The sequence below is a fragment of the Terrapene carolina genome, unplaced genomic scaffold (genome assembly GCF_002925995.2).
Source record: "Terrapene carolina triunguis isolate 2854851 unplaced genomic scaffold, T_m_triunguis-2.0 Scaffold89, whole genome shotgun sequence".
Lineage (NCBI taxonomy): Eukaryota > Metazoa > Chordata > Testudines > Emydidae > Terrapene > Terrapene triunguis.
In genome coordinates, this window is record NW_020664440.1 from 3,191,920 (window position 1) to 3,205,205 (window position 13,286).

The 13,286-nt window shown below is 40.1% G+C and overlaps 1 protein-coding gene across 12 annotated transcripts in view; it reads right to left on the bottom strand.

Annotated features, from left to right (window-relative positions):
* Nucleotides 1-13,286, bottom strand: part of CADPS (calcium dependent secretion activator) — a 358,046-nt gene that overhangs the window by 100,524 nt on the left and 244,236 nt on the right. For 6 of the 12 annotated variants that reach the window (XM_026650414.2, XM_026650411.2, XM_026650407.2 and 3 more), the window contains exons 13-14: nucleotides 9,150-9,337; nucleotides 7,952-8,116 (exon numbers count right to left, since the gene is read on the bottom strand). In XM_026650414.2, the coding sequence (XP_026506199.1) occupies nucleotides 7,952-8,116; nucleotides 9,150-9,337 (353 nt within the window). The remainder of the gene's footprint in view (nucleotides 1-7,951; nucleotides 8,117-9,149; nucleotides 9,338-13,286) is intronic. The other 6 variants (XM_026650418.2, XM_026650417.2, XM_026650416.2 and 3 more) reach the window with 1 other exon arrangement.

Consider the following 13,286-nt stretch of genomic DNA (forward strand, 5'->3'; position numbering starts at 1 on the left):
TACAATCTGTACACTCATGTTTCACTGACCTCAGATACAGAAACCTCTTAATATCATAAATATTAGCTCTGCTGTTAGAATACAGGTAAAAAGTTCTCTTAACAAATCCAAACAGAGATGCTAACACAATCTTAATTGATTTTCCTTTCACTATATGTAAGTCCTAAAGCTACATTAAATAACACTTATATCCTGGACATATTAAAAGGCCCAGATGACAGTGAATATTTTTAAATTTAATCAGTGTTTCCATAAGTTCCAGTGTTTCCTATCATTTATTTGCCAAGCTCAGCTGTAAAAATTTTATTTAGGCTGAACTATGGAATATAAAATTTTAGCTGGAAAACACATTTATTAAACAATTATGGAAGAATGGATTTGGTCTCATTAGTACCGGTACATAATTAGGTCTAGTTGTTTTGAAGACGCAGGTAAGCCAGGTAAATCCAGTTAGACATTGATTTTAAAACACAGCTGCTGAACATTTTTAGTATATTTTAATCCAAAATTCCAGAAATAATTAGTATTCAAATTCAGATCTAGTTCATGCCATCAGTTACGCACGCCAGCACTGCTGTGTACATTGGGGAATCTAGTTTGCTTGCCAGTAGAGTGGCAGATTTTTCAAGATACTCCATGATAAATACTCTGTGTCATTGAAGTCCTCATTTGAGTTTTGGGCGCACATCTGCACAGATGCACAAAACCCATATATGTCATAGAGTTTCATGGAGGTCAATTGTATCAGCAACTGACAACCGATGTAGCCACAAAACATTGACTGTAAAGAGCCCAAACTAAGAACAATACGCTGATGAACTGGAAAAGTTCTGAAAATGATGTTGCCATTTGTTGGGTCAATAGCCCTCAAAGTAAAAGATTTACTGAAAAGGCCACAGAAGACTCAGGAGTTTAAATGCAGACTTATTTTCTAGGGGATAGAACATGTGTCAAGATGTTTCTCTGTTAAATAATACTAGTTTTATAAATTTTCAGCCCCTCTTTTAAGTCAAATTATTAATGTAAAATATCACTGTAAGCTGTTTAACCCAGCAAGGGACACTCTATTCAAAGTCCCAGCACATTTTCCACTGTCTTCAGTGGGATAGCGTCCAGAGTTGTACGTAGGGTTGATCCAAAGCCCACTTGAAGCCACTGAAATATTTCCACTGAGTTCAACGGGCTCTGAATCAGGCTTTAATTCTGTTTGATCTAGCTATTTTAGCACTTGCCAGGCAACACCAATTTCAGACACTTGCAATGCTTTGGCACAACTGCGTCATTACAATTTGGAGCGGCAGTCTAAATGTTCAGTGCTCTGGCAGTTTTCAGTCTAAAGCACTGATACTGTTAGGAACTCTATGTGGGCACGTGGCCGGGTCCAAACCTTGTTGGACTAGAGTTAATATATGTCCACAACTCATCTAAGTTAAGATATAATGCCCAAACGGTTTGCATTGAGACAAAAATGTAACTATCTAGCTACACGCAGACTATATATATATATATTTTCAAATATTCACCACACTTCGGTCATAATAAATAGTTAGGCCTTGCATTTTTCTTGATCTTTATCAGAAGACACAATGCCAAATTCAGCCATTTTAATACAATTAAAAAGTTACCTTATGCACCCTACGTTGTTCTACTAAACTGCATGCTAGATAAACAACAACTCACCCTTGCATATCATTCTACTACAAACTTGAGACAATCTACAGGTCAACTGTAGCCATTTTTGGAGCAGCACGGATGTCTGGAAGGGCCTGCCAACTAAGAGCCATCACAACTGCAAGGACTTCCTTTCTCAAACAGCTGTGGACTATATTACATCTGACATGATGAGCATCTCTTGAATCTACCTTTCAAATTTTCGGCAAACCATTTTCTCACTGTCCTTCACAAAGTTGACATTTTCGGCAGCATGATAGGAAAGATGTCATGTCGGCTGCTTTTCAAGTTGTTGTCACAGTGGTTAGCACCAGTTCTGTCATCTTTACTCTCCTCACAATCTCCCATCTTGAGCCATGTCACAAATAATAATACTTCCAATGGTTTTGTCAAATTTCAAATACTATAACCCAGCTGCACATCTTCAGATTTACTAGTTATGTTAATTTTTGTTGCTCATCTCCCCAGAAGCTGAAGCATTAGGAACTCATTAATTAGTGACAAATGCAAGGATACTGGTAGAACTATATAAAACACCGTCAAAAGCCCTGCACCTAATTTATTAACGTGATAATTTCTGAAACCTAATTAAAATCAAAACATTTGTCAAATATATTTGAAAACTGAATAATTTTGAAGCATATTTATTTTTCCATTTGCTAAGCAAACTAAGGGTTATATAAGCTATCCTTTCTATAATGTCACATTCACTTCTGTGTTCTAGATAATTCCCTTGTCATAACATGCACAATTGATAGTCCTTAAAGACATTCTCAAAAGAAGGTGAAATCTCATAAATTAATTTTCTTATTCATGCTGGTATTAACTCTTTTTATTTAACAAAGGTTTCCCATCAACTTTATACTGGATGTTTAATTTATATATGGAATCACAGCTTTCTGCAGCAAACAAAATTTGCACAATACATTTTAGCTAAAACACAACTGTAGAAAACTAACACACATATTCACAGTGACTATGTATGGTTTATATTGCGCTGGGGTAGACAGTAGTAGGAGTGGTAGGAGAGAAACAGTGAAAGAAGTGTTGCACCTATATTGTATTTAAATATAATTGTGTACACACACACACACACACACACACACACGCACACAGTGTCTATGTCTCTTTCTTTCTATGGATTTAGATCAACATACAACATAAATGTCTCCGATTTGAATGGTAACAGATTTTCATCTGATCCTATATTGATCCTGCCAGGAAAATTAGAGGAGTCTGGTTTAAATAGTGGGGGGAGGGCAGAAATAAAAAAACACATTTTGTATAAATTTATATTTAGTAATCCCCAACAGCACATTTTCAAAGATAACTCTTTTGATTATAGCTTTATGTTATCACCTGCAGATTTGTCAGTGCTTAATATAAATATTTCACGGGAAAAGTTTTACATGCTATTCTTCAATCTATGTATAGTTTCCTATTTTTCTTCAACTTTTTATTTTTAAAGTATGAAAACAACCAAAAAAAGCAGGTTGTGAAATTAAAAAACAAACACACACATTTTCATGTCAAACTGTAAAAAGATTTTCTTTCTTTAGTTTAGACTGTTGTGCAAATCACAGGGTTAATTATAAATTATAATTAGGACCTGTGATCCTAAGGCCAATGCTTCATTCGGTAAGCCACACCTCCCCCACCATGCCCTTTTCTAATTATACCCGGAGGCCCTCAGGGCTAGTTATGCTGCTAAAACAAATATATCAAAATCATTTTTAACAAAGACTAATATATGAAGCAATAACATGCATTTGTATGCAATTATAAATCTACAGTATAGCTCCTTTGGGTTAATCTCTTTGACATTAGCCTGTCTGAAAAACGAAGAGGCTTATAAATAAAAAAAAAATCTCTTCCACCTTTTATGCTTAACTACTTTAAGCTTTATCATTGGGGAAAATACTCCTTAGATGCAGTAACCAAATCTCTGCATGTGTTTCACACACATCAGAGATGATAAAATAAATTATGTCAAAAATTAATGCAAATAATCTGATTTTAACTAACAAAAGGGAAATCTAAGATAAGGCAGATGCTATCTTCAACTCAGTCCTTTGCAGCCAGGTGCAACACATAGCTTATATCTAGCATCACAGACTATTATGGGATTTATAGTCCAGGGCACTAATGGTACAACGGTAGCCCTACAGACAAATCCATACATCTGCAGAGTGTCCCACCAACTGCACTGGGACTCCCTTTAAAGGGCTGGCCATTAAGTTTCAACTTCATCCAATCCAATCCTTCTTGCTCCTGTGAATTTATATTATATCCTCAAGACTGTATAGTCCTTTTTTTCTGTATTTTTTCTTAAGGGGACTTTTAACATAGATATGTGGCCCAACCTTAATCAGCCACATGGGACAATAATAAAAAGACGGCCCGATTCATTGCTATAGCTTTGGCTCTTATTTCACTTCTCTTTTCTCCTAATTTCAGTCCAGGCTTTGGTGCTTTGTGGATATGCAGAGCTGAATCAAGGCTCATTCCTTCTCAAGTGCAACATGCATCCCCAAAGAACCATGCTTGGACTGCGTGGATGCTTCCCTGGCACATTTTCCTCTCCTATACCCATGGTAATGTATCATGTCAGCATGTAACACGACACTATTTAATCTGTGGATCACTGGCACAATGCATCATCTCAGCCTGTACGACAGACTGCGTTTTGAAGACATCAATAACATGTACTTTATCAATACATACCTATTATGGCTCTGGCTAATATATGCATCCAGGAAATAATAAAGAGTCTGACATTACCTGTAGTACGGTTTTGTTAACCTATGGCTCTCTGATGCAACATGTCCACTACGGATCTATTAATCAAAGAATAAATATAATCTCCAAAGAGAGCATACAGAGATGTAACGAATGTCTGGAGCTGGTTGAAAGTTTTTGAAATTTCTATGATGTTTTTTCATGAAAAATTTGTAAAAACTGTTTCCCATTTTTCAACCAGCTCTATGAAATTCTTGTTGTATGATATAAACCAAATATTAAGGAGACATAATTGAGAATGCTCTACAATGTAATGCAGATATTGAATTCCAGACGTTCCACAAACGACTTCAAAACGGTAATAGTTCTGGAGTCTGACAACGGTTGAAAATCTGCAAAGGCAACAGCTGCAGGGGATGCCAATTTTGATTTCATTTTGAAAGTGAATTTAGTGTTTCTGAAACACAGTGACTGCTGGAAGGGCAGTGCACCAATCCACCTGTGTGCAAAAATGGGGCAAATTATAGTGAGATAATTGATCGTGTGGATGTTTGATGATGGGACTGAGAAACTGGGCCGAACACCAGCTCATTTCACACAGAGCACTGACCAGCTGTCAGAGAATCACAACGTTCCCTCACCACCAACTGGGACCAGATTCAATATGAAGTCCAAGTGGTGATGGGCTCAACATCCACTAATCCAGTCCTTAACTTTTACATACACAAATCTGTAGTTACATTTTCAATACATAAGGACAAAAAAAGTACCGTATATACTCGTTCATAAGCTGAATTTTTTTTAGTAAAAAAGGGAAGTACCAGAGAAGCGGGTCGGCTTATAAACGAACCAGCTTATGATCGAGTATATACGGTATATAAAACCACAAAAGCAGCAATGTTTTTGCCCACTCTAACCAATTTGAATTTTAAAATTGTTTTTACATGGGTCAATTGGCAACAGCTGTGTTTGTAGTCAAGGAATAAAACCCTAAGTAGGGAAATCTTAAAAAGGGAGAGGTAGAATGGTCCAGTGGTTAGGGCACTAGCCTGAGATATGGGTTCACGTCCCTGATTCACCAGACAATTCCTGTGTAACTTTGTGCAAATCACAAATCTCTCTGTGCCTTTCTTATCCATCTGCAGAACAGGGTTAATGGCACTTCCTTGTCTCGTGGAGTGTTGTGAGGATAATTACATTAACGGACTGTGAGATGGTCAATATTACAGTAATGGGGCCCACATAAGTACCTAAAGCAAATAGATCCAAATGGGTGTGCCTTTACAAAATTCTACCAATTTGAATGATTTCTACCAGATTTCCATTAGAACTGGTAAAATCTTTCAACTTGGTGGAACTTTTTAAGGGCATCCACTGATGTTGCGCCCTTAAGTATAGTGAAGAAGTATCACTAATAATTTCCTTAATTGCAGTGAACTGTAATTAGTTATGGTAACTAGGGTTAGTAGGTTTTGCACAATCATGATTGGTATCTATATCTATGACACTCCCATATATCATGCATACAGATGTTTGCAGAAGGCAAAACTTGGGATAAAAAATTACAATGAACTGTCGCTTTTTTATGTTTATTTTTAAAGTATGGGTAAAATTAACAGAAAAGTTAATGGATTCAACTATGCAGATGGCAATAATTTATAGTGTCCTTTTGGAGTAGGTATTTCGAGATTTCAAAGGTCTAACAACTCATCAGCTTAAAAAAAAGTCGAGGTCAAGGAAAAACGGACTGCAGTAGTGTTTCGAAATATCACCCATATTGGTTTTTGACCATTTCACATGATATGGCAATAGGGTCACAGCAAAGCTAGAGGTGTATTTTTAACAGCAGCCGTTTTGTTCCTGTCCTGCACTGACACTGATCAGATAACAAGGCGGTATTCATGAAGCAGGACCCTGGACAGCAGCTAGTTAGTTTCTTCTCTATGATGGCCTGTCATTCTGTCAGTCCTGACCTTCAGGCTGTCCTGAACATCTGAATCACATTCTCTCTGCACTTTCTCACTGACTGCAAGCTACTGTTGTCTCACTGTCTGACCTTACACAAACACAATACAAACAGACAACCCACCTCAGCTCCATCACTGTCTATTGCTAATATAGGAGATTGATAGCCACATAGAATTCTCTCTCTATTCGACCTTCATTACTGGAGTGGCATAGTCTGACTGACAGCCAACCTCATTCCCGAGAAAGCTAAACCACCAGTTGTTTTTTTGCCCTCTAAAAGTGAATAACATCCAGTTTCTAAAGAAAGTTCAATTAATATATCCATGTTTATGACAAAAGTAATACGTTTTTGTTAAATAGCAAAGATATTGACTGTATATATCTTAATGTGTATGTTCAAATGATACTTTTCCCCAAAGAGTTGGGCGCACAAATAACGATGTAATTTATTATTATTTAGTATTTATATTACAACATTGTTCTAAGTGCTGTACAATCACAGAGCAAGATGTGATGCCTACCCCAAAGAGCTTACAAGGTAGGGCTTTGACTCTGCAATAAGCTAAGGGTCTGTCTAGGTAGAGCAGACTGCAGGCTTAAGACCTAAGAAAGCAAGCAACAAACGAAAGGTGGGAAAAGGAGACTGTCAAAGATAGACGGGCTTTATACACACAAATACACTGGTAACTGGTGATTAGGTAGCACATAAATAAGTATCAGTTTTCCCCAGCTGTGTGTCAGTCTAGCCTGGCTCTAAAACAAATCACGCACATAGCCTGAATATTCTTTCAAAAAGGAATCACAACAAGGAATCTAAGGAACTTAGATACTCTGATTTCTGTCTGAGCCATAATAATAAATTAAAGGTACAGATTTACAGATTTTTTAGGGCCAGGAGGGACCACTGTGACAATCCAGCCTGACTTTCTGCGTAATGCAGGCCAGAGAACCTCACCCAATAATTCCACTAATTTCTGCATCAAGCCCATAACTTCCATTTGAACTAGAGCACAGGGTTCAGAAAGACATCCAATCTTGACTCAAAAATGGCAAGTCCAGGAGAATGTAACATGTCCCTAGGTAAGGCACTCAGTCTTTGGTTTCTAAGTCAGACGTATGAACCCTTGGCTGCTGTAAAGTATGATCCAAAGTCCATGAAAGTAAAATGCAAAGCTCTGATTTACTTCAGTACATTTTCGATCAGGCCCTATATATCCTCAAAACAGAGTTAGGTCTCTGCAGTAATGCGTCCTGTGGATAGTGGAATTACTATTAAGGCGCAGAAAACTGCCATTAATAACCTTGTAGTGACAGGCACTCTTTTTTCACTGGTAGCCTCTCTGTTTCATTTCTGTTTTGAATACTCTATTTCTAATACACATTTGAAAAATCACAAACTCACTGGTTCCCCAAATTGCTGGATGTTCTTTTACTATCATATTATTAAATCTGCCTTTTCAAAGCTTCGGAACCAGGTAAATATTGGAAATGCAAAGTGCCCAGTGTGCTCAGTGATTGAAAAGTTCCTATAGATTACAGAATACAATTCTGTGCCGTGGTCTCTCTCTCTTACCTTTTAGGCTCTGGATTCGGCTGCGATTTGGAATCTTTCCTTTTTTTGGACTCCTTTTTGGAATCCTTTTTTGTCTCCACTTCAGTGGCAGAGGGATTAACCATTTTGCCCCCCTCGCAGTCTGCATTTGCTTGTGACCCACCAAGTAACTCTGTCATTTGTTGACTTTGGGGAATGGTTGGGATGAGTTTAAATGCACAGGGTAAAGCCAGCAACAAAAGTGAAAGAAGCAGAAGAAAGCATGAAAAAATAAATGAAAGAAAACAAACCAAACCAAATAATAAACAGCTAAAGATACAAACTTACAAAAGAAAGTCAGAACTAAAAAGAAAACAAGAAACTAAAAACTCTGTTTCCATGACAAGATGTATAAAATTAACAGTGTATCGCATGGCTGTCTCACAATATGAAATCCAGACAATGTGTATCATAATTCTGGATGATGTTTAACGGAGAGTTTACAAAAACACATAATTATTTTGTCTGTTATTCAGTAGCATATGCAGAATAGAGTGCGACATCTCAGAGTATATAATGCAACTTGGAAAAAAACCTCAATGCAAGAAGCTGCAACAGCTACTCTAGCTGTAAATAAAACAATATAGAAAAGGAAACATAGCACTGCTACACTTTTTGCCACAGTACATTTGAGAGAAGAAAACAAGCAAACTACGAACTTGAAATTGCTCTGCAACAACAATAAGATGTGGGGGGAAATTTTCAACAATGCTTAAGCAAGTTAGGAGCCAACTTTCAATTGGACGTAGGCTCCTAAGTGCCTAAATCATGTTTGAAAATGGAACTCAAGTGCTGGCGAAAACGCTACCTGTGGTAACTTGTTGGACGCTCTAATACATTAATTAAAGTCAATGTAATACATTCTTTATATCCATTTATGCACGTATGACGATGATACAGATTTCAGTTATGCACCCACATATACATTAACAAGAAGTGTATCTTGGAGTTTTCTGAGTAAAAAAGTTAAAAATTATCATTTTGGATTCTGTATGCACATTTGTATTGCTTTCATTTCAACAAGCAAAGAAACAAACAAACAAACCAATTATGCCATCAGAAGAGCTGCTGCCAAACATCCAGTATGAAAACAAGTTGGGGATTGTTGTGCATAATCCAAGGAAACCTACAAAGTCATCCCTTGCTGGCATTTAGTTGCTAGATATAAATGATTCCTTACCTGTTGCCATGAACATGTGATGCACAAAAGGCAAAGCTGTAGTGAAGCAAGGTGGGGTCAATCATAGCTCCGTTTTCTGCTCGTTCTAGTAAATCTTTGAGGTAGCAGAGATGTCTGTGACAGCCTCTGACTCCATTACGTGCACAATACTCATCTAGCACAAATACCTGGCCAGGACTGAACCAGCCCTGTTTAGAAATAAAGAGACTTGATTTTAAATAGAAGATGTTAAACACAAGAGTTATTTGATTTGGAGATGTAATGCTCTACTGTTCTTATAGACAATGCAAACCTAATGGTTGGCAAAAGACAAGGAAGTGGGCTCTATCATTCCTAACTCAAATAATACACAGGATAATTGCAATGAAAAAGCATTAGAGTAACATTTAAGATAAATGTAATTCAAAATGCTGAAAAATGTTTCAACTATTCTAGTTCATGCCAGTACTCAATATTTATCGTTAGAAGATTCGTTTATCTTTAAGGGCAGCCAAAGACTTGTATATCGAAACAGCACAAAATATTAACAACACTGTCGTGGGGGAGATGTTGTATTACGCTCTTCCCCTGGTAAGAGCAGATAATTATTCAGTAATGACTTTTATCTCTGTATCTGGCAAGTATAGGAATGAACCAAAGACACACAAACAAGGTTCTACGGTATCAGAACTGGAGGATTCACATTTCCCTCATTTCTGTGAGGAGCCACTCGGATTAGACTCTTTGGGGACAGCGAAAGTAGAACATGCAGCACCAGTCTGTGAAGTCATTAGCTAGAATAAGGCTTTTCTCACAGAACCCTTTTAAAATGCTGCAAACCCATCAATATTGACATGGAAATGTGGGTGCTAAACCATCGGTAAGATGCAGCTCTGGAATGCATCAAACTGCAAAATCTTTCCTCTTTTAATTGAAAAGTTCCTGCAGCGGGCGGGAGAGTGGTTGAGGCAGTGCACTGCCCCTGTAGGCAACTTCTTTGCCACCCCATCTGCTACCCCAAATGCTACATCTTAGAAACAACGCTGCTGTGAAAGATTAAAATATATTTTCTACCACTCAGATGACACCAAATCTTTTCTAGATGCCAAAATAGCTGCTTGGAAAAGAGTTGAAAGAAATATCAATTAAGAGCTCAGTCAAAAGACATAGAAAGGGATTTGCTCATCCTTGTTGGGCCAACTCCAAAACAGATTGAAAAAAGCATTGAAATAATGAGGGGGAAAATCATGGATATAGGAAATAGATACAGTTCATTTTATTACTGGGATCACCAGAAAATTAAGATACAGAATAATGCAGAAGAGATGCCTGTAGAAGTCCATTGTTTCAATTGGTCTTTTCTGGTCCTTGGGTCCAGGGTGAAAGTCAATTTCCTTGTCTTTCTCTGTTTCCCTTTGTTTCATGCGTTGATCTTTTATCCTCCTTCTCTCCTCCCACCCCCCGCAAAACTGAGGACTTTGTAGAAGAGGGAACCAGAAGAGAGTGTAAGAATTAACTTGAAAGGTAGATCTGTGGCTTCTGAGGCATTGTCACAGGACGACTGGGGTCAGCCCCACCTGTGGCACACTTAGCTCACCTCCCCAGGTAGAGAAAATGAGCAAAGACACATGACAGGCAGGTCAGGAGGTAAATCAGACCCCTTCAGGGGTGAAGATTAGACAGAATCCTGCAGGAGTGCCAGAGAGAGGAGGGAGACTCCAGGTAGGAAGTGCTGAGAGTCACTGCTCAAGAGAGAGCAGGGAAGGTCTCAAATGAGCCCAGGAGGGGCTGAAGAGAGAAGACAGACCCTCAGGAAGGAGAGACAGCTTGAGACTGGGCTGAAGATGTTTTGTTTTGGGCGTGGCTACCCTGGCAGGAGTGGACTTTTTCGATAATGGCATAGCCAGATGGCCATGTCACAACCGCAAACGAACTGGGCTGGAAGGTTGGGAGATCCTGAGGCAGTGGCCAGGCTCAGTAGGCGACGCTGCCACAACAGTTTACATTACCTATGATTCATGTCGTGGCGATGCAATGAATGTCCTACAATGGATCTGATCCTTTGGGGGCGGGAGAGGGGGGAGATCCAGGCCCCACTGAAGTCAGAGAAGAGACTCCAATTGAGTTCAATGGGGCCAGGATTTCACCCTTGAGTTATGGCGGGAGAAAGATGACAGGATCGGGCCCAGGGAGTTATCTAGACTTGCTTCTCTGGCTGTGGAGCCTGTGGAAGCGTCGTGAACCTTTCAGGGCCTGCAGCTACGGAGGCTGCTCTTTATTCCAGAACTGCTGCCGCTTGCTCCCTCTTTCACAGCAGAGTCCCAGACTCCTGGGCGTGACAGAAGGAAAGATGCTGAGCATTGTCGCCGGGGGCAGCCTCTTCCATGGCAGAATGACAGAAACCCTGGAAAGAGCCTTACCGGGACTCAGTGCACAGCCTTATAACACGATTCCCTAGCTGAGGACTCCAAAACCAGAGCTCAGACGGGGAGCTGAAGGGGGCCCACTTGTCGGAAAATGTCTTCGTCCCCAAATCAAAGTGGATGTGTGGCAGTCAGGAGGAGGACAAACGGGCTGCTCTTTATTCCATAACAGCCGTAGGTTGGGGAGCAGACTCCTCCAATCTGGCAACAGGAGGGAAGAACCCTTGCAGAACTGGGAGAGGAAACGCACTTACTCCCAAGCAAAGCTACATTTCTTTAAAAACAGTAGAGTCCGGGGTACAGAGGCACGTGGCAACTTTCTCCTTTGTTCCTCTTGTGGTATAGCTACAAAGCAGAGGCTGCAAAGTGGTAGTATATGCTGCTCTCTGTCCAGCCCAGTGCAGGATCCAGGATTTGTAGGAAACATTACTGAAAGGCTGGTAGCTTTTTTACATGCATTCCCCCACGCCCTCAGGCAGCTCCTGGCCCCCTACTGGGTTTTTGCCTTGTGCACCAGAGTGTACATGTCTGGGCCTCACACCTCAGGCCAGCCATGCAGTGTTCAAACTGTCAGAAGGTCTCCGAACTGTTCTTCGCTGCTGTGATGGGGTATAACGTGACGGAATGTAGCCGCGCTCTAGACCACTGAGCGTTCTAATGATACTCATCAACAACGCGAATTGCACCCAGAAGCGAATGAGAAGCCTGGACAGAAATGCTAAGGGTAGCAGGCACCACTCAGGAAATGGAAAGAGAACACTTGGCATCAGTTATAGAGACGGTGCTCAGGAATTCTCCATATGAACAGTTAACTTTATTTTTTTTTTAATGGACAATGGAGTTTCTGCAAAATTGAAACTCTCCGTGGGACTTAGATTCTGCTGAAATTTTTCTATTTTTCCATTGAGAAAACAAAAAAAAAAATATTTAGCTTCAAATAGGTTTCACATTAAACCCTATTGTGGTGAACTGCCTCATGGGAGTTGAAGTTCAGGGCCCCACTGTCTCCAATGGGCTGGGATTCCCGGTAGACTGCCTCTCCCATGATGTAACAGTCTCCATTTTGACTGAGTAGTGTGGTGCCTTGTGGGGATTTCCTGGTTGCAGGGGCATCCTGGGAGAAGTGGACCACGGAGGGAGCATGTTCCATAGGGGGAGAATGGAGGCATCCAGCTTCTGTGTAAATTTCAAGGGTACCCCTAAGTAGAAGGCAAGTGTCCAAGCTGAAGGTACCAAAGGCATGGGTACTTCTGTGAGCTCAACATTAGAGAGGAATAGCTGCAGTCTCCTGGCCAGAAGATGAAAGGCAGCTCTCCTAATTGAAAATCCAGTAGCAAGAGGACCCCATGGCCATAACCGTGTATACTCTGGTGAACGGCGGGTAGATGCACTCAATAAATGGCACGGGCAAGACTCCTGCTCCTTTTCCTTAAATGCTTCTCTCTGCCAACAAGCATCATTTCTGTCTTATCGGAGATGGGTCATAGCCAGGTTGTTTTCATACAGATACCTGTCCCAGGAGACTGCAATCTGGGTTCAGTGGAAAGGGGACAGAACTGAGTATTGTTCTCTATCTTTCTCACCACCTCCTCCAGCAGTGCCAGTCAACATTCGCACACACTGAACAACAGATGTGACAAGCGAAGAATTCTGTGGGACCCTGCACACTGAAGTCCTATGGGAGGAAGAGCCACTGCCCATCACCCTTCTGGAACCATTTGGAAAGAAAAGGGGG